This window comes from Nicotiana tomentosiformis, chromosome 12 (assembly GCF_000390325.3).
Source record: "Nicotiana tomentosiformis chromosome 12, ASM39032v3, whole genome shotgun sequence".
Lineage (NCBI taxonomy): Eukaryota > Viridiplantae > Streptophyta > Magnoliopsida > Solanales > Solanaceae > Nicotiana > Nicotiana tomentosiformis.
In genome coordinates, this window is record NC_090823.1 from 92,979,345 (window position 1) to 93,001,663 (window position 22,319).

At 34.1% G+C, this 22,319-nt stretch overlaps 1 protein-coding gene across 1 annotated transcript; it reads right to left on the minus strand.

The window, feature by feature from the left end:
• Positions 1 to 18,263: 18,263 nt before the first annotated feature.
• Positions 18,264 to 18,875, minus strand: LOC108945028 (AAA-ATPase At5g57480-like). Its single transcript, XM_070190959.1, has one exon. The coding sequence runs from the start codon at positions 18,873 to 18,875 to the stop codon at positions 18,264 to 18,266; it is 612 nt and encodes a 203-aa protein (XP_070047060.1).
• Positions 18,876 to 22,319: the final 3,444 nt, after the last annotated feature.

Consider the following 22,319-nt stretch of genomic DNA (forward strand, 5'->3'; position numbering starts at 1 on the left):
TGCGACTGTATTCGTTGTATTCACGCTACTGTATTTATGAATGAAGTAGCAGAATTCACCTAAAAATAGGTAAGTCTGACTGTTTAATAATGGAAAGAGGATCAATTAGCGTATATCACTCCTAATTTAACTCAACAAAATCAATTCTACATAAATTTCACTGCTACTGTGTTGTATTCCATGTATTTGTGCAACTGTATTTATAAATACAGTGATGTAATCAAGAAATATGGTGTGCACTGTTCTATTCAATTCGATTGTAAATATTATATTTAATTCACAAATATTCATTATTCACAATTACACATTGTATTTAATTTACCATATTCAATTTGACTGTATTCAAACAACAAAAAATCGCAAAACACAGTGATATTCAGTTGTATTAAAAAATATAGACCTTCGGAATACATAAATACATGCGAAAAAATAATGTATTTATACAAAAATATAATATATTTGAGAGTATTTGTACATAATACAATATATTTGTATCACTGTATGTGACTAAAAAAGCAAAGAAGAGAAGAAAGTTCGTCAGAGATGACTTTTTTGGCCAAGCAAAATACCGTATACATTGTATTAAAACTAAAAATGGAGACGAACAAAAATTCGGCCCTCAAATCTTCTCCGACGTAGCCATGGGCAGATCAGTTCGCCTAAGAGGATGAGCCAATAGTAGATGATAACGCCGACGGTTCTGACGGAGACTATCAAAATTGAGTGCAACAAATGGGCGTGCAACTCTCTTCGGAGTTGTTGAATCAATCACTGAAGACGAAATTTGATGTTTCTTCCTCAAAACCTAACAATGGCGAAAATTAAAAAAAAAAGAGTTAAGAGAAAAAGAAGAATAGCAGAGTAATTTGGCGTGAACTAGCCAAAAGCTTTACCAATTACCACGGACTTTTGGAGCAAAAACGTTGAGGATCAATTCTGAGAAATTTGTTCCTACAATCTTGCTGAGAGAGAGAGATCGTGGAGATAAAAAAAAAAAATCTTGATGTGATTTGAGAGAGCACGTGTGATAACTGAAAGACAAAGAGAGAGGAAACATAAATATCGTATTTCACGCCTATATGGTAGTGTATACAATAAATATCTATTTTGTTATAAAATATAAAAAGTAACTATAGATAATAATATTTTAAAATAGTTTTGATTTATAATAAATACGGCATAATAGTTTGTTATAAGAGGTAAAATTTTCAATTAAAAATAAGTTTGTAAAAATTCACAAAACCAATTGACCCATTAAGTGGACTTAATAAAGATATAAGTTAAATTCATCAATGCTAACGGTAGAACTCATATTCTTGAGTAGTTATAATTAGATTTAAAATTTAACTTTAATGAATTTGACATTTATGATTTTTTAGTACTGAACTCATAGTAATTTTAAAATTAAGAGTTTTAATCTAATATTTGCTGCAACTTTAATATATTTTCATATACAAACTTATATTTTATTTTGACATTATTAAATTTGGTTAAACTCGGTATCGAAACGTGGATCCCTCTATTGGTCATTGTTGATCCACTACAACAACCTTTATTTTTCTTTTAATAATAATAGGAAAGGAAAAAAAAAAAGGTCCTTTTCAATCGGAGCACGTTCTACTTTTATAAGCAATGTTTCTCGGGTGTAGTATGTGAAAATGTCCAAATTTACCTATCTACTTTTAAATATTATTTATGTCCGGTCAAATTTATCCCTATCGTTATACTATCGGTCAAATTTATTCATACCATTAGCAAATTTTTAAAAATTATCCCTCAATCTGGTAGGGATAAATTTGATAGGATAAAGTAATGGTAGAGGTATATTTGACCGAATAGTATCACGAAGGTGAGGCGTAGATAATATTCAAAAGTGAAGGGGCAAATTTCAATAGTATAATGATTTTATTGACCTTTACTGCCCATTTTACACTTAGTCATGGGCTTAAGGGCATAATTCCAAAAAGATAGACCATGTGCCCATCTTGATTTTTTTTCCGCTAATCATCTTGATTATTTCAAATATCTCTGCGGTTGAGGTTGGTTTAATTATTTCGTTTAATTAATCTTGTCTAATTCTTTTGTCTAAGCAATCTAGTTTTTAAATCAATGTATTAATATGTTTTCATGGTGTTAAGGAATGGAAAGACAAGAAATATTTCCCTAGGGGGATCGGTCTTTGACGTTTGAATGATTAACCACTTCTCATAGTTGCTATTTTCTGTTAAAAATACTATGAACCCTCAATAATTTTATTGAAAATAGCTGCAAGTCTTTTCAAAATTTGTGAGTGTTTTAAATATTTTGGACCAACGTAAAGTTCAAATGTATACTGACTAAACATCAATCAATTTAGAGGGTCTCAATCTATTTTACCGTTTGCGAAATGTCAAACTACTGAAGTTTAAAATACTGATGTTAAAAAAAAGTTAAATTTTACTGGTCACTCAAAACGTATAAGACGACAGACAATGATGAGTTTTTAGACGGACAAACTTGCAAAATTAACGTTTGGACATTTATGGCTGGCTCTTGTTTCTTGCCCTTTCTTAATAGGAGAATTAATAAAAAATATTTAGTAGCTTAGGTTAATGTCTTTGACTTTTAATCAGCATAAAAAAAGCCAAATTTCTCTTATGAAAGCCTATCGGTGACTGTCCCGCCGAATGTAAGCAAACACAATCACATTTCAATCCCCTTTAGACGGGATAGGCTCTGCTCCAATAACCTAGCACCAGTATTTGTTACTAGTCCTCTCGATGAATGCCACGTGGACAAAAGAACTTTTAAAGGCTAAATTCGTTTTTCCATTAAATGAGTGATAACTTTTTTAACCAATAAATAACAAACTAAAGAAATGTGTACTGTCCACTCTTGCATTTTTTATTTTTCCCATCTCTCTCGGCTCCACCATATTTCCACTGCAAACAAAAATTGCACTTCTCCGTAGAATCTCCAAATAGACCCCAATCAATATATTTTAAACGGAAAAGGGCCTAAAATACCCTTTTACTATATGAAATAGGACATGATAACTCTCCGTTAAAAGTTGGTCTCTATTCTGCCCTTACCGTCAACAAATGAGCTCGTATATGCCCTCCATCACTAACGAAAGACTCATAAAGCCACGTGGAATATATGTGAGGGTAAGTTAGACCTAATTCGAATTGTACAGAGGCATATATGAGTCAGTTATAATAGTCATTTCTCGAACACTTCACAACTCCATATCAGTTTACTTAGACACCTATTTGATAACACCAAACTAATTATCACAGCAAATAAACTAAGTCATAGACACAAACATTCAAATGAACGGCAATGACTTCATTAAATCATAGTAGCTTAAAGGGGTCGAATCTAACAAAAGACAACAAAAGACAATGTCGGAATGTTCTAGTAGCTCAAAGGGGTCGAATAACAGGTGTCATTGCGGACTTGCTGCCAATTATTTCATGGCATAGACTCCTTTAAATGTTGGAAGAAGTTTTTTCAAGTGCCCGAAACATGAGGTAAGTAAATTTTTTGATGGGTTCTTTTAATTATTCTTATTTGCTTGTAAATTTGTTTTATTTATTTTTGATTTTTAGGATGAAAAATATTCCTATTGGGAATGGTAAGATGAAGAGCTTCCTGCTAGAGTTTTAAATCTCATATGCAGTTTAAAGAAGGAAAAGGAAGCTCTAAACCGTGAAAGAAATGCTCTCCAAAGAAAAATTTGATCTTGAAAATGTTATGATGCTCGTCGATCATGGAGGAATAGAAGCCTTGGAATTGGAAAGAAATATTCTAATGAAGAAAGTGACCGATTTAGAGTACTCAGTTATGCTTGATGCTAAATTTCGAAAGAAGATGTGGATTTTCATGTGTGTGATATTGGGATGTTTTGTTATGTTCTTTGGATCCGTGGAAAATGATATGTAATGTTAGTGTTATTGTGGCTTATTGTTGTCTTTTATTATGTAATGAAACATTATGTTTTTGTACAATAATTTAATAAAGTCATTGTCGTTCATTTGTTGTGTCTATGACTGAGTTTATTTGCTATGATAATTAGTTTGGTGTTGTCAAATAGGTGTCTAAGTAAACTGATATGGAGTTGTGAAGTGTTTGAGAAATAACTATTATAACTGACTCATTTATGCCCCTGTACAATTCGAACTAGGTCTAACTTGCCCTCACATATATTCCACGTGGCTTTATGAGTCTCCCGTTAATGATGGAGGGCATATACGATCCCATTTGTTGACGGCAAGGGCAGAATAAATACCAACTTTTAACGAAGAGCTAGCCTGTCTTATTTCATATAGTAATTTTAAATACCAAAAATAATCAGCTCATTCTCATCAGATTTAAGGAAAAACAAATGGGTGTATTCTTTAAGCTCCAGTAAATTGAAATTTCTTGAATTCTAGGTGAAAACACTAACCGAAAAACATTAGTAATATGAAAAAAAGAAAATGCAATTTTGATTGTTCCTGAACAGAGCGAGAGTGAAGCTCTTCTTTTTTTTCTTTTTAAGGATTTTGAAAAGCGATGCATGTATGTTCCATTATTGAAGAAAAAGAAAGCTAGGTGCTGGCTCACCTAGGTGGCGATGGAGAAGAGTGAAGTAGGTATAGAAATATAATTACTCTACTTTTGTGGTTAAAAAGTATTACTCAGTTAATAAACTAAATAAAAATTGTTACTAAATGAATCTAGCCTTTAAAAGTTCTTTATCCAATGGAGCTGTGCCGATCCCTTTTAAACATACATTCTTTTAATACTAGGTCGTCTTCAAAAGATTACGAATTGAAACTACGAACATTAAAGTACCAATCTTTCAGCATATAACTAGACTAGATATAGACTATAGGGGAAAACAATAGATATAGACTTTTTATTTCCAAAAAGCATAAATGTACATACTTTTTTTGGTACGAATGTACATACTTACTTATACAAACAATATTCTAGTTACTATTGCTTTTTGGCACTCAAGGGCATTGCATAACGATCCATCAAGATGGTGAAAATCATAAGAAAATCGAGTTTATATTTTACTATAAAAAAAAAATTGGTGATTTATCTAGTGAGTGTTGGTACATGGTGGAATCATTACGGTACTCACAAGATGACTTGACTACAATAATATTTTACCAACCCGATAAACATGACACACATATATCCTCGAAACATTATTTTTACTAAAGCATAATTAATTGTCAACTTAATATATAACTTAATCATGATAAATTAGTACGATCAGATATTAACACTCCTTTTTAATCTCTATCTCCGGACTATACAAACAATATGTGAAGTTATCAATTCTTAAAAATGTTTCAAAAATTATAACTAAAGAAAGAACGGTTTGATATTATAAAAAAACAATATTATATAAATCGATATTGTTAAAGGAAATCTAAAAACCATTGATTATTGATTAATTAAAAGAAAGGGAAAATGTAAAGGTAGAAAACAAATGGGAAACTCTTACTAGTAGAAGAAGGAACAAAGAGAAAGTTAAAAATGGCCTTTCACAGGCCTACCAAAATGCCAAAGGCCAAAACACATGTTCCAAATTCTCAGATCCCAATACCCCACCCCTTAACCCTCTGGCAATAACCCCTTTTGACATTTCTTCTGCAAAACCATTCAAAGAAACACTCTGCTCTTAGGAAATCTCTCTCTCTAGACCTTTAGTAAGAACAGAAACAGCATTATATATAGTAGGAGTAATAGTGGTGAATAATGCAGAAAGCTGAAAAAGACCTCTCTTTTCTTCATCTCCAATTGTCTTTTGTTCTTTGACTTTTATTTTGTTACTATTAGAATATCTGTCGTGTTCGTATCTACAACTAAATGTATCAAGTCAACGTAACTTGTCCAAAAAAGTACTTATTAAGTTGTTACTATTGTATGTAACAATTCTTGAGACAGTTCTTTTTGAGGTTTTGCTGTTACTTGGCTTAATCTAAAGGGGGCATTATTGTGAGCTGAAATGGGGACTCGTTATTCTCTCATGTTTGTGGCATTACACGGAAGAAGAAGATGTGGAATGGCAAATCTACCCTTTTGTTTGTCAAGAAAGAGGTACTACTGTCCTTTCCAAAATACAAGGTCATTCTTGGGTTTTCAGAGATGAAGGAAGAGGACAATGTAGATGTATGTCTCTCTGTGAGATCTCTCATTTCTTCTCATTAGGTGGTTAGACGGCAGACAGGATGGAGCCAGGCATTTTTGTTTATTATATTAAGTTTTTTTTTAAAGATTTTTCTTTAATCTTATATATTTTGATTATGGAAAAACGGGGAAGTGTTATACTATAATCTTGGTACTGGATATTTGTTCCCTTATTTCTTTTTCTGAATCAATAACATTTTTAACGGGACATAAAGGAGGTAAAGGAGCTAAAGATTCATCAATTATCATAGAGTAATCAAGAACCTGCTGACCTGAAAAGAGAAAGAGTAGGGGAAAAAATACAAAGAATTTTTTTGTCAATTTTTTCTTATGGGGCACAGCGAAATGAAATACGTATATGTTTTTCATTATATTCACAAATGATGTACTAGCGGCCGCCTAGCTACACATTGATTTTTATGACTATTGATGTATTTTGAGAATTTTCCCTATTCTCACAGATATAAAATACATACTTTAGGTTTAATTCTTGGCCGATAGGCATTTTTTTACCCCCTCCCCCCTCTGGATTGGTACTTTTTTAAAAAAAAATTATTTGGAGGGTGGGTTGGTGGATAATATCAAATATGTGTGATTAGTTGATTGAAGTTTGTGTTTTTTGTTTGGAAGCGGAGGATTGACGTAATTGGTAAAATTGTTGCCATGTAATCCGTCATGTAATCAGGAGGTCACGGGTTCGATCCGTGAAAATAGCCTCCTGCAAAAATGCAAGATAAGACTGCGTACAATATACCTCTGTGATCTGGCCCTTTCCAGGATCCCGCGCATAACGGGAGCTTATTACATTAGGCTGCCCTTTTAATTGATTGAAGTTTGTGTTTTTTGTTTTATTTTCTTTGGTTCCCAACAGTTGAGGCATCTATATTTGCTTCAGGAACCTCCAGAATTAGGATTCCCTTTCTATTAATGGCAGTTGAAAATGAATTTTAAGTTTCAAATAATTTACTTGCTGATTCTGGAATGTATTCAGGTTTCATTCTTTTTATGAGGGACAGAAGCTTGGTCTTTAAAAATAGTAAGGTGACTTGTCCCAACATTTCTAAATAAGATGTATAAGCAGCTTTAGAAGTGTATATAATCTGACTGACTGCAAAATTATGCCGCTTTGCTCTACAAGTTTCTAACTTAGTCCCATTCTCTTCTTAATTAACAACTTGGAAACCACGGATGAATATAATGGTGAGTCGGATAAGATCCTTTACACTAGAGATCCCGGATTTGAAGTACTAGGAACATTGAAGTTCCTAGGAATTACTCGGGCCAGTGGTTTTGCATCTCTCTTTTGTAAACAGAAATTTATGTATCTTTGTAAAATTCGAGACTGCAAAATCTGAATTTCTGATATTGTGATATTGATTTGGCTTCGAAATGTTCACTAACACTTAGTTTGTCAACTTTACAAATTTGTAAAAAGCAATTCTCTTCTTGGAACTTGCTGAGAATGGTAGAAGTGTAGAACCCATTTCACTCTCGTAGCTGAGCATCTAATTTTGTCCGTTGTGAAGAGCGTGAATCGAGAAAAAATGACCAGCTCCTTTTTGCTTAAAGCAAGTGAAGCGGAATTTTAAAAAATACATTAAAATAAATATTGCATAGACAACACATATAACTGCAAGCAAATGTTCAATACTTCAATGTAAAAACTAAAGAGTTGCATCAATGAAGGTACAAAATCAGCATCATATTCTTCTACAAGATTGTCAAATTCTTGGATTTCACTATCATTATTATATTGCTCATCATCTTCTTCTTCTTCTTCGTCAACTAGAGAAAAAATAGCTGCTTCTTTTCCCTTCCTCTGTGAGTTTGAAGTTGAAATATTCCCCCTCAAACCATAGATCTTCTCTCCAATTCTACGTGCCTCCGCAACATCACCCCAAGTGATATTAGAAGTTTTCTCAAATACTTCTTCATCTGCATGATCTTCCGGGACTCCAGTTAGCACTTCATTAGCATCATCGATGTTATCCAAACTAATTGGATCAATTATATTGCGAGCGTTGTAACGTCGCCTCAATGTTCTATTGTACTTAATGAAGACTAGATCATTGAAACGCTTCAAGGTTAGTTTATTCCTCTTTTTGGTATGAATCTGCAAATAATAAGTAATTAATAAGATTAGGACAATTAAGATATAATTTAATTATCTCAATATACTAAATCTTTCTTCTTAGTTCTTACATGTTCAAACACACTCTAATTCCTTTCACATTCGGATGAGCTACAAGTTAGATTTAGAACTTTGATGGTAAACTTTCTTAATTCTGGAGTGGAATGGTCATATTGCTTCCACTATTGAACTGTAGAAGTAGAAAAAATATTCAAAATATAATATTTATAAAAAAAAATAACTTATTAACTATAAAGCAACATATAAGCACTCGCTCACCTGGTGACTTCATCTTTCTTTGTGTAGTAGCCATTATTTTATCCAAAAAGTTGTTCAGCATTCCTATAAGTACTAAATTGTACTGTTATTTTATCTTGCTTGGATTCTTCAGGTATCAACTTCTCAATACATTCAATGTATCAATTCCACAATTCTGCATCTCCTATAATCCTCTTTTCATTGTCGTAAAATAGTTTCGGGTTCAAAACAAGTCCAGTTGTATGCAAAGGGCGATGAAACTGATCTGTCCACCTTTTATCTATGATCTCAAAGACTCTTTTATATTTTTTTATCACTAAACGAGTCTCGATAAACTCATTTGCCCTATCCATTACTTCGTAAAGGTATCCCTTGGTGGTCTTTGCTCTCCATCCGCCAAACGAAGCACTTTAACTAAAGGACCACCAATCTTCAATTCATAAACCACATTATTCCAGAATGTATTAGAAAGCATAATATATGCAGATTCTCTCCCTCGAGCTTCCCTTCCATAGGCAATGTTAGTATACTCATCAGAAATAAAAAACTTCTTCAAAATGCTTTTTTGCTCATATATCCTATTCAAAGTCAAGAAAGTGGTAGCAAATCTTGACTTTGTAGGTTTCACCAAGTTTTTTTTGTTTAGTGAATCTCTTCATCATATTCAATAACAAAGGCCTTTGAACAAGATAGTAATGTACTCTAATTGACTGATTAAAGACTCTACTGAAGGGTCTTTACTTGAAAATATCACCGAAGATCAATTTAATACAATGTGCTATACATGGAGTCTAATAAATATACGGGTACGCTGTAGACATCAAATAACCAGCTTTAACATTTTCACTAGTGTTGTACGTGACAACTTGAACAATATTTTACATTCCAATAGAGTCTATTGTACTCTTGAACAAGGAGTACATTTTAAAAGAATCAATAGAAGAGTTGCTTGCATCAACACACTCAAGAAACAAGCTTCCCTTAGGAGAATTCACCAAGATATTGATGATCATTTTTTCATTTCTTGCCGTCCACTTATCTATCATAATGGAACAACCAAACTTGTTCCATTCTACTTTGTGCTCCTCCACAATTTTGTTAATCTCTTCTATCTCTTTTTTAGATAGACATCTAATTTCATGATAAGTTGGAGGCTTTATTCCTGGACCATATTGGTCTACAACCTCAGTAAAAGCAGAAAAAGTGTCAGTATAATTAACACAATTAAAAGGAAGACTTGCATCATACATCCACCGCGTAAACATTGCAACTGCACGATCCTTCAAAATTGTTGTGGCATCAATTTGACGATTGCCACTTTTTTCCTGCCATATCTCCTATTTTTTGTGGGGAAATAACAATTCATATGACCTTTAGTCTTACCGGTAGATCCACAACTTGAATACAATATTTGTATTCTTCCCCACTTTTGTGATTTTAACGGAAGCGATAAACGATCCTTCAAAATCGTTGTGGCATCAATTTGACGATTACCACTTTTTTCCTTCCATATCTCCTGTTGTTTGTGAGAAAATAACAATTCATATGACCTTTAGTCTTACCGGTAGATCCACAACTTGAATACAATGTTTGTATTCTTCCCCACTTTTGTGATTTTAACGGAAGCGATAAACCATCGTTACCTTCTTCTATTTCATCATGATCATCATCAAGATTATGTACTTGTTCATGATGCATTTAAGTCTTTAAATCTTTTTTAAGGTATTGATAGATAGTTGTGTCTAAATAGTCCTAATCTCGTATATAGTAGGAGTAGAATATGTCCTAGTCTCATATGTAGTAGGAGTGAAATATGTATTATGTATAGAGCTCATTGTATCATTGTTAATGAATAAATTTTTCTCTCGTGTATTCTCACATGGTATCAAAGCTTCAATGAGAAACTTATTATTGTGCGTCATTACAGCGATATTCGGGAAGAAAGATCTCATCGCCGTGCAATTTTTCGGAAACTTCGTCTTGTTTCTAAGGTTCATCACTTCTATAATGGTACTGTGCATATACTAGTACCACCATCAAATCCGAAATGCTTGTGCGACCAAACTCTAGAAATTCCAGTCTCATCGGAACAGAAAAGTCAGTCACTGTGTATCTTTCCAGTTAACGACTTAAGATTGATTTGCGTTATCTCCCCATCGGTAAGTGTTATGCGAAAATCAATACTACCATCTTATTCGAAAAGTAATGCGACAAAAACCCAGTCATTCATTCCGATAGAAAGTCACTTGCGCGCCTCTACGCGCCGCCATAACTAGGGTTCCTACGAGCTACAATAACTTTTCCGACGTGTGCGAGCCATTCCGGCTACTGTTTGATAAAACTTCTTCAGGACAACTTACTCATCCAGTGATTTCGAGTCTACCCATATAAATTATATCAAATTCTGATAACTTTTACTTTTTTCAGCGTAAACAATGATTTCCGGCGTGAACAGTAATTTCCAAAAAAGTTTATGTTTTCTAGTGGTATTTTAAAGCCTATTTTTTAGTGTGAAATTTGGCTTAGTCTCACTATTTTTGATTTTTTCCGGCGACTTTTTGGCCAGCTTCTGTCTATCAGAAACCACCTGGTTTTGTTGCTCAGGGAGAGTCTAGTGGTCTTATATGTCGAATGATCAACTTGTAAATATTTTCACTAAGTCCCTCACTGGTCCTCGTATTAGTTACATATGTAATAAGCTCAGTACATATGATTTGTATACATTGACTTGAGGAGAGTGTTAGATAGTTATATGTAAATAGTCCTAGTCTCATATGTAGTAGGAGTAGAATATGTCCTAATTTCATATGTAGTAGGAGTAGAATATGTCCTAGTCTCATATGTAGTAGGAGTAGAATATGTCCTAGTCTCATATGTAGTAGGAGTAGAATATGTATTATATATAGAGCTCATTGTATTATTTTAATAAATAGATTTTTATCTCGTGCATTGTCACAGGTATGCTTTCAATTCTTTTTTCACATACAGCGGAACTTTAAGACAAGATACGATGTTTGGATCACCACCGATGAGATAAAATTTTTAACGATAAATTTCTCCATTAGAAATCTTGTCACAAAAAAGACATAATTTCTATCTTGTTGGTCTCGTTAACTCTTTCAAAATAAGCCCAAGTCGGGTCTTTCCTATCTTCTTTTGGTACCATTAAAAGAATAAATGAATAACACAAAAAATGACAGTAAGAACTAAGAACAAAGGCTGAAGAACTGAAGAAAAAAAATTGGGCAGTATTTTGCTGCAATTTTAAGGACTAAAACAAGAAGAAGAAGAAGAAGAAGAAGAAGAAGGAGGAGGAGGAGGAGGAGGAGGAGGAGGAGGAGGAGGAGGAGGAAAAAGAAATCACATACTTTGGCTTGAACTTGAAAAGTGTTGAAAATAGGAACCCTAGTCGCTGCTTTGCTCTGCTGCTCAATGATGTTTTGAAAAAAGACGCAGCTTTCTTATCTTTAACGTTGACAGTTACTTAAAATACTAAAGCACTCGTTACTGTTGCTTCTCGCTTCAATCGTGCTTCTCGTTTTTTGGAAGAAGTGCACGCTTCAACTCACCTGTTACACTTCACAACATAGAAGCGACCATGTGCCCGCCTCACTCCGCATTTTCACAATACTATTTTGTCCCGTATTGTCCAAAGGGATAAATCAAACTCAGTTATTAGCACTTGATTTTTTATACTTGATCAGTTGTAAATCAGTCGATATTCATTGTTTCCTCTTTTATTTTGTATATTTTATGTAATACACTGCAAATTGAGCTGAATAAAGAATCTCTAGCATCCCGAAATATTTGAAATGACTTGTCTAGAAAGAGTACGTTAGGTTAACTTGGAATATTGTTGCAATTTCTACTGGATTAAGGACCCATTTGTCCACATATTTGTTGTTCCTTTTTTTGATTTTTTTCCCTTTAAAATGTGTTTGTCTATGAAATTTTGCAAGTATTTGGGGATTTTTCGAAAATGAGTTTTTAAAAATCAAAAAGTGATTTTGACCACTTTTTCAAAATTTTTAGAAAAAACTTTTTGTACACTCACTAAACTGAAATATTTTTTAAAGTGAAATGCATTGTCCAAACATAATTTCAAATTTCAAATATCATTTTTCAACTTAATTTCAAATATTATTATTTTAAAAAAAATATATAATTTGTATGTCCAAACTCCTACTAAGTGATGCTGATCATTTGTATAAGCAACCATTTCTTTAAAGTGATAGTTTTTGATATTATTAATAAATAATAATTTAAAGTCAAAGAATCCTTTGTGGGTCTTTTTTCTTTCTCACTTCTTTGTCTTTTATAAAAGATAAAGTGTCTCTCATCGATTGTGAAAAGTTTCTTTCTTCTCTTTATATTGAGTTGTTCTTTATTGGGCTGATAAAGGTCTAGCAAAAGGGAATGGCCTTGCGCACATGAGAAGTTGGGTCTGAAGGTTAAATAAGTTGATTTGCCCCTTGAGCGCGAGATATACCTGAGGTCCAATCCAAATCTGGTTTTGCTAAAACTATTTTTATATTTTTTAGCTTACCAGAAAAGTATCCAAATACATACATTACAAGAATAGGACCAGATTCGCTCTAGCCTTGAATTCTTGTAACAACCCATTAAGTTTTGTAACCCCCATTAATCCATTACTTCCCCTTCTTATAACAGCTCCAGAAGCTCACCTATATAAGGGGTTGTTTTGAGAAGCTTTCCAACGTTGAAAAATACCTTTTTCCTATCTTCTTCTTCAGTCTCTCGGCAATTGTATATGCAAACTCAAAACTTCCAACTATGAGTGCACGTATTTGGAAGTATTATAAAATCTTGGAGAGCGACCGTTCTTAATGATTTTGTACCATTTCAGGACAAAATCGCTTTCAAATCAGTGGCTTGCCACGACACATCATTTGTTCGATAAGTTATTTTTATTCTCCTTCTTGTTCTTGGTTAGTATTATCAGCTATTTTTCTAACATGTTTCATCGGGACAAAACCATCTGCTGCTTTTTTTGCTTGTTTACAATGTCTAAAAGTCATTGTTTATAATGTCTAGAAGTCATTGCTTATACAATTACACTTTCATCCTCGATCTTGTTTTGTAGTGCATAACGCTTCATTGTTTGCACTTGCATCCTCAATCCTGTTTTCTAATCCATACGAGTTCTGTCCCAGTGTGTGATAATGACTTGCCTAAAAAGTTGAGATGTGAGTCAAGATTCTGTTGTACCTAGTTCACTTATACTGGACTTGTTAATTATTGTGCAAATAATGACGCTAAACTCTTATTTTCTGTTGATATCAGTTGGCAATCTTAAAGCAGTAGTTTTCTTTTTTTTTTCTTCTCCTTCTCTACACTTGCTTAACTGCAGGGGTGGATTCATGCTGAAAGATATGAGTTCGGCAAAATATGGTGGATTTGGGCTTTTGGCCATATCTAGTATATATGTTAGAAATTCGTTAAAAATATACAAAAAGTAAATTCTAAACTCAGCTACTAGCACCTTTTAAACTCAGCTACTTATACTTAGAGATTACTGTCCTAGAATCTAGAAACTATAAACTTCAAATCTTGGATCTATGTCTATTCAACTCAAAATGACAAATGTATAGTTCTAGAGAGTATTCCCTAGTTGTCCCAAGTTGCACTGTTTAATTTTGACATCACAAAGCAGTAGACTAGTTTTTTTTTTCTATTCTAAAGTGCTGCTAAAATTCATATAAGAGAAACATAGATTTGTGACGGATTTATAAAGATTTTATTTTTGGGATCTTTACACAAATAATTGGTCGTATTTATTATTTAATTTTTCTAGTCATATACAAAAATTATACATTGTTGTGAACTCAATAAGTGACTCGGTGAAGGACATGTTTGGAGATTTGAAAAATTATGTATGGGACCCATTTTGAGCGTAGGAAGGTGCTCATTGCGTGAAGTGCAACATAAGAGAATTAGTTATAAATACAGTAGAAAGCGTAGTATATTTTATGCTGAAGTTGTCAAGTGTTAGCTCTATTTTCTCATCTTTGTTCATCTATACTTTTCATCCTCAATTCTGAGTAAGTCTATTTCTCATCACCTTTCTTCTTAGTTTGCTATTGCTTTATCCTTACTATCATTAGCATTGTAATTCCAATTAATGTTGAGTTTATAAAATCAGTTGGTTTGGGTGAAATATTTTGGTTTGTTACATTAGTGCTTTCATCCATCGAACTCCATCGAAGATAATGTTTTTACAGGCAACTCGGAGAATTGGATTTTTCGGGCCGAGTTGTACTTCACTTACCTTGGCTTCTCCAAGAAGGACTGACTGCCTCTTCCTTCCTTCTACCTGGAAGGCGATGCCCTGGCATGGTTCAATTGGTTGTTTCGCAACAATCAATTCTATGATTGGGACCATTTCAAGGAAACATTTCATCTGCATTTTCCAAAACGAACCTTTGCTAATTTACAATGTAGTTCAACTTTCTATGAGCTTGAATCTGCTTCCAGACCAGACAACAAGACGAAACAAGAATTTTTTGTAATGTCTACTAGAGTTTTACCTAATGCAATGGCTGATAGGCCTTTGGTTATAGCAGCAAACTCCAAAATCGATCCTTCTTATTCTTTCGGTTTATTCACAAAACTTCAAGTACCTGATATATGTAATCCCATCTCTAGTTTAACTGATAGAGAGAAGTGTGCACCATATGAAAACAAGGGGTTCGACAAAATTTCTCACCATGACGAACCTGCTCTGCCCTGCCATTTTACATGCGATGAATCACTCTTCGTTCCTCTTGTTGGACAAGATCAGCTTGTGCCCTGTGAGATTGCTCAATTTCCTTTTACTAAGAATTTATGCGCTAAATCTAACAAGCTTTTGGCTGCACGAGCCCTTCTTTTTGAGATGCAACCTGATTTAGAGGATAAAAAATTTGAGGAGTCGTTCGATGAAATGTTAAATAGTTGTTGCCCACCATCATTTGCGAAGGCGCAATCAGATGCCCCAATTAAAATGATCCATGAAGATGCTATATGTCCTAAAAGCTGTGAAGTCCAACTGTTTGCTAAAAGTCCCCAAAGAGATATGCTAGTGAAGTATGTTACTGCACCTTCTTTTGATCACGACCCTACTAAACAGCAAATTGAATTTGAGACTTTTGAAGACATGTATATTGGTGAATTTCTCTGGGAGCTTGAGAGTATTGAGGACCTATATCTTGATAATTCTTTTAAGGAGAATGAGGACGACATTCCAACAAGTTACATGCCTTCGGATAAAATGCTATCTGATGATGGGCATAGGGAATCTACTGGGGGATTCAATGATCACCATATTTTGAATCGATTTCCATTTGATCGTGGTGCTAATTTCTTATATGTCACCATAACATTAACTGTAACAAATCTTTATGTATGGGATCCAGAACTTAGTTCTGAGTTCATGGATCTAACATGTGGTACAGAAAATGAGGAGGTACATACATTGTTTGAAGAAATTAGAAACAAAAGGAGTTGCTTATTTGCAAAGTTGTATGATTGGGTGACTGTGGGTGGAGTCGAAACGGGTGTCGAATGCAGTTGTAATTTTCAAAATTCTTGTACATCATACAAGCTACTAGGCGAGTCTAAAGCACATTCCTTTTTGTATTCCTTTGATGGTGCTCCTACTCACCTTGAGGAACAGTCCATAATGTGGTGTCACCGTGAGATTGCTTATCTAATTGTTGTAATGCATTGGATACTAATGGAGCTCATTCATTATGAAGAGGTCATCACTCGCTATAGCCCCGTATACAAAATTTTAATGTTGCTTTCCTGCTGGGTTGGAGTTCCTAATTCTAAAGTTCTAAAGTTGCATCAACCTAGTAAGATTTTGGCTATGTTTGCTGGTAAAAAAGGATGGAAGAGCAAAGCGCCAGCACATTTATTAAAGCTTGACAAAGGACTGCATTGTCTCAACTTAATGGAAGAGTCTAAGCTCGAACATGACAATGCACGTTATGTCCTCATTTTATATATTGCATGGTCGATCAAGTCAATTAGTTTATGCTGGAAACTATATATATGAAGCTGCAGAATTCATGGATATGTACTTACTGGTTGTTGGGGTTAACATGAAGCCATTTAGAGGGCTTGTCAAGGTGGGGTTCCAAACCATCATATATATTTCGCAATATTATTCATCTTCCACAGTATATTTGGTTGTTTATCTCAAGTTTGCTAGTCTTCCCTTTGATCCCGGTATACATGATATCACTATAACATATTCTATCAACCTAAATATGTTTACAAATAGTAATAATTTTTCTACTTATGATCCATTAGCTACACTATGGGGTAATTAGATTTATAGTGAAGAGAAGTTAGCATCATGTGTTGTTTGTATTGTTTCAATGTCTAAGGACGCAGGACTACTTGGGCAGGTTATTACGAGCCAACGCTTCGACTTTTACCCCTATGATCCAGGAATCCAGGTTCTGCTACCTAACACCTATGATCTTGTATGTAGGAAGGAGGTTGTTGCCAATGTTTTGCTTGGTGGTATTTGTACATATTATTCTGTTAAGTTGCTACCTCGAACCAAAGATCTAAGTGCAACTGCTATAAATATTGTTGAGGCCTCTGAAGAAGCTGGATGGATGAAACCAAATCATCGTTACATAAACAAAAAGGGTGCAACATTCATTCAATCATTTTATCCCTAGTGTCAGATGGCGAGATCTATTTTCCATGGCTATAATCACAGTGAGGAAGCTAAAATTTCGTGAAATGCCTTACCCAATTTAACAATAGGGATGGGAAAAAGAGTTGTTCAAATTGAGATTAGACTAATTTATGTTGCCCTTTCCTGTGCATTTCTTTGCACTGATGCAAGAGTAATGAGCCACTACGTTAAGCTTGTTGCTGATGCTTTTTTGGGTACCTTAAGGTGTGACATAAGATTGCTTTCATTGATGGCAGATGTTGATTTACGTCACTATATTATTACGCCTCGTACCAGATGCGAAGATGTTGCTGTGAATTACTCATTTGCCGTTGACAGTGTCAAGCGGATATTGCTGCAATTTCTACTTTACTCGAACCTTGCGGACAAGGTTCTATTTGAGACGGTAAGTATTGTTGTGAACTCAATAAGTGACTCGGTGAAGGACATATTTGGAGAATTGGAAATTATGTATGAGACCCATTTTGAGCGTAGGCAAGTGCTCACTGCGTGAAGTGCAACGTGAAATAATTAGTTATAAATACAGTAGAATGCGTAGTGCATTTTATGCTGAAGTTGTCAAGTGTTAGCTCTATTTTCTCATCTCTATTCTTCTATACTTTTCATCCACAATTCTGAGTTAGTATATTTTTCATCACCTTTCTTCTTAGTTTTCTATTGCACTATCCTTAATACCAGAACCTAAATGTGGTTCTTTTTGTCAAGTAGGACGGAAATAAGTGTAAAAAAAAAGAGTGACATATCTATGTATAACCGCTCTTTTAAAGAGCACTATACATTAACGGACATTTTGGACGTTAAGGTATAACGCTCTTTAAAAAAGCGTTATACATATAACGCTTTTAATAACAGCGTTATAGATGTATAGCGCTTTTTTAAAGAGCGTTATACCTGTTTTGTGAGCCCGCCAATAAATCTCATGCCATAACAATAATTTAAATGGGTATAACGCCCTTTAAAGAGCGCTATACCTAAAAATAAAAATAAAAATCAGCCCAAAAGATGTGCCATAATCTCAGCCTTTTCCTGAGGATCCATAGCAAGTGTCTCAAAAGTACTGGGATGTTTAAAGGGTACCGATTCCCAAGGATGGCCTCTGGAATCAATTGAACCCCCACGTGAATTCGTGTACAACAACCGATCTTGGTTTTTCCTTCGAATTTCATTTGCTTTTTCCATGACAAAATCCAGATAAGAGCCCAACACCACTGCTTTGTCTTTCTTCTTGGCACGTAGGAGGAAACCCCTTTTCTCTTCTGGGAGAGGACGCCATGAAAATGTCTGGGCCTGCCTTGGGATGACGACGTGTTCCCACAGGACTTTAACAGTACCATTGAATGTGTCAATGAGAGAATCTTTATTGGAAAGCCCAAAAGTGATGGTGCTGGAATTGAGTCCCCTTGTGAGACTGAGGCGATTCCCAGTGATGGAGGCAGAGCTGCTCAGGTAGAGTTGAACGGTGTTGTAAAGCTCATTGGTATTAACGCCGTCGATCTCCGTTATGTCATAGTAGTAATGGGCAAAGAACCAGTTGCAGATGCGATGGATGAATTTGAGGGACGCAAAACAGACTTTTGCTGGGAAAACTGTTTGAAAGCCCATACCCCCATCATTGATGCCAACGTTGTCCACAACTCTGTCATCCCTCCATGCATAGCGCTCTTTAAAAAAGTGACGTATATATATATATATATATATATATATATATATATATATATATATATATATATATATCATTTTTTAAAGAGCGCTATATCTTAACGTTTAAAATGACCGTTAATATGTAGTGCTCTTTAAAAGAAATATTTAAAGAGCGCTATATCTTAACGTTCAAAACGTCCGTTAATGTATAGTGCTTTTTAAAAGAATGTTATACATAGATAAGTCACTCTTTTTTTTTACACTTATTTCCATCCTACTTGGTAAAAAGAACTACATTTAGGTTCTAGACTCTCATTAGCAGTTGCATTGTAATTCCAATTAATGTTGAAATAATACAATCAGTTGGTTTGGATGAAATATTTTAGTTTGTTACATACATCGATTATACATATATAATACATGAGGGACGAATGGCCTTGCAATTAGCTAGCCAATTACTTTAGCCCAAAAGTATTTCAATACACTAACCAAACTTTTCATATTATGGCGCTAGTATTTATGTAACCAAAACAAATTCATGTAAAGGAATAAGTCAGATAAAAATATCTCGATTCAAAGTTCGATATTACATATAGAGATCGAATATGAATTTTAACATATGTTATATTCCTGGATATACTGGAACAAAAACTGGCTATTAGCTTTAGATTATATATTAAGCATATATCATATAAAATGTGACAAATAGAGTAAGCTTATTATTGTTTACCCTTCAAATCGGATAACAATTGAATTTATACGTGGTTTTAAGGATTCATGATACAACTTGGTACGAATTAAGAGAATAGATTAATATTGAAATTGACGATAAAGGAATAAATGCAAACCACACGAATCGAACAGCCTTGGCCCTCGAGTTCGATCACCCTTGAACCAATAGATGTTTCAACAGATGTATGAACAGAGTAACAAGATGATAAAAGCTAGAAAATGATAGTATATTGCTTTATGTTGCGTAATGTGATCCCTTTTACAAATGATCAGACCTCCTTTATATAGTAGGACAGTTCTACTCTTGATACAATAATATATGAGGTAAGAAATCTCATGATTAGCTAATTAATTGGCCTATCCTTGATACGTGCCGAGATTTCTGTCGTGATCTACAACCGATCGCGGATATTTCTTCCTTCCGTTATTCGGTTTGGAAAATTTCCCTCGATCTCGCCCGATCTCGATTTTGTTTGGTCCCAGGGTCTCAAACTTAACAGTATAACCTCGCACCTCGGTTCGATATAATTCGAGGTTGAACCTTAACCTATCATATTTCTGTCTCGATTAGTCACACAAGGGGCGAGCACGGTTTTGACCGTATACAGATAGTTCCCTTGTTTCTCAGAGAGAAGATGATGAGAAACGATATGAACTTTCGAATCTCGTCTCGATGGGCCATGACGTAAGCGACAAACGGTCAGTGGGACACCCGACTATGACGTTGTTACACCCCATGATTTTGTATGTGAAAGTACATCGTAAGTCAATTGATGTAAGCTTGAAAATGGGATCTTCTTTGAAAGTATATAAAGTGATTTACTAATGTTACGTCCCATTTTCTCAAGCCTTTAAGAGTTATCATTCGGGAGAAAATATTTCTAAGTGGACATGTTGTTACATCTCGTACTTCAGACGTCACTATCATTATAGGATTATCTAAAGTACGCTAAAAAATGACGAAATCCTTCTACTAGAATAAGAAAGGTTTACCGAAGTCTTAAGTTAGTTAAGATGAATATGAGACTTTCTAATTATGATTTTAATGAGTTTAAATTCATTATATGACTATATATGATATTTGGATATGGAATATAAAGTTTGGAAAAAATCGGATTTAAGTTGCGGAAAAATCGAGTTAAGTTTGGGAAATTCGCGAGACTGCGCAGGAGGCCCCTATGGGACCCACTTGGTCGGAGCCAGATCTTTACTTATTCTTATCTCGTTTTAGGGATGATCTTTGCTCATTTTTCGTTCTCCTTTCAGACTCACACTCTCCAAACCCTCCCAAACAGGCTCCCCAAAGGCTCCAAACAAATTCCAAAGGAATACACCATAATCAAACATCAAAAGTTAGTCTAAGTAAAGAAGGGAGTCTATATGGTGTCGTGATGTGATTAAGGGTGGTTGTAAGATAAAGGAAGCTTTGGTTTGAGTTTTTTCAGATTCTTTAAGGTATGTATAACACCCTATTTCTTGTAATTAATCTTATCTATGTGTTGGTTAAGTTATTGGATGAAGATTACACGATAACACTTGAAAGGGAAAGAGTTGTTGTTATCTTTTGTTGGGTTGTTTTAAGGCATATATATATATATATATATATATATATATATATATATATATATATATATATATATATATATATATATATATATATATATATATATATATATATATGCGCCTAAGGTATATAAATCATGTTCTTGGTTGTGCTTAAGGTTAATCATGTGTTGTTTGAGTTAAAATCTTCAAGATAGTAATTGATATGGCATAAGGAATCGTTATCTTTTTTGTGGGATGGGTTGAGGCTATATATATGGTTGCTTGTGGCTGAAAATTGTTATAAATAGTTTGATTATGGTGTGGCTTCTATTGTTAAGCTTATCTATGTGCTAATTAAGTGGATTGAAGAAGATAACATGAAAAACAAGAGGTTGACGATAAAGGTTAAGGTGCTAGGCGTGTGGACTATTTTTGAAGATTATTCTTATGATGTTTTGGGATGAAAATGATATGGTAAGCATAAGTATGATGTTATACAAGTTGTAGGCAGATTCATGGAAAAGGAATTGGATTGAATTATATTTTGTTAATTGTAAATCGAGCTTGCCGCTCAAAATGGTTATTGAAGTAATTAGAGAGTTTATTTTGAATTATATTATTGTTGTTTGGGTTGTTTGGTGACTTTTAGTAACTTATGGGATGTACTAAAAACAGGGGAGGTGCTGTTCATTTTTTTTGTGTGTAGAATATTAGTTTTGAAATATGAGAGTTACAATGCTTATATGATGACGACGAAGTCGGTTTACTAATTGTAGACGTAAGAAGATCATATTGAGCTTGGTTGACGATTGGAGAGAATATTGCAAAGGTATGTAAAGGCTAAACCTTTTCTTCATTTTGGCATGATTTCGTAACTACATATGTTTGATAACGAGACATAAAGAGAAGTTCACATTCATGAATTTATTCACATTATACTAGTTTCAGAAGTTACAGTATTCTCCCTTATCGGGACTTTATATTCAGTTAAGTATTATTTTCTTCCAGTCAAGAGAGCAGAGGTTTTATATATATATATATATATATATATATATATATATATATATACACACACACAGTATTACAGTATTTTCACCACCATCGAGCTATAATCGATGGGCAGGCCCC

Coding starts and splice junctions, on each gene's coding strand:
- LOC108945028 (XM_070190959.1), bottom strand. CDS start 18,875: ATGGGCTTTCAAACAGTTTTCCCAGCAAAAGTCTGTTTTGCGTCCCTC.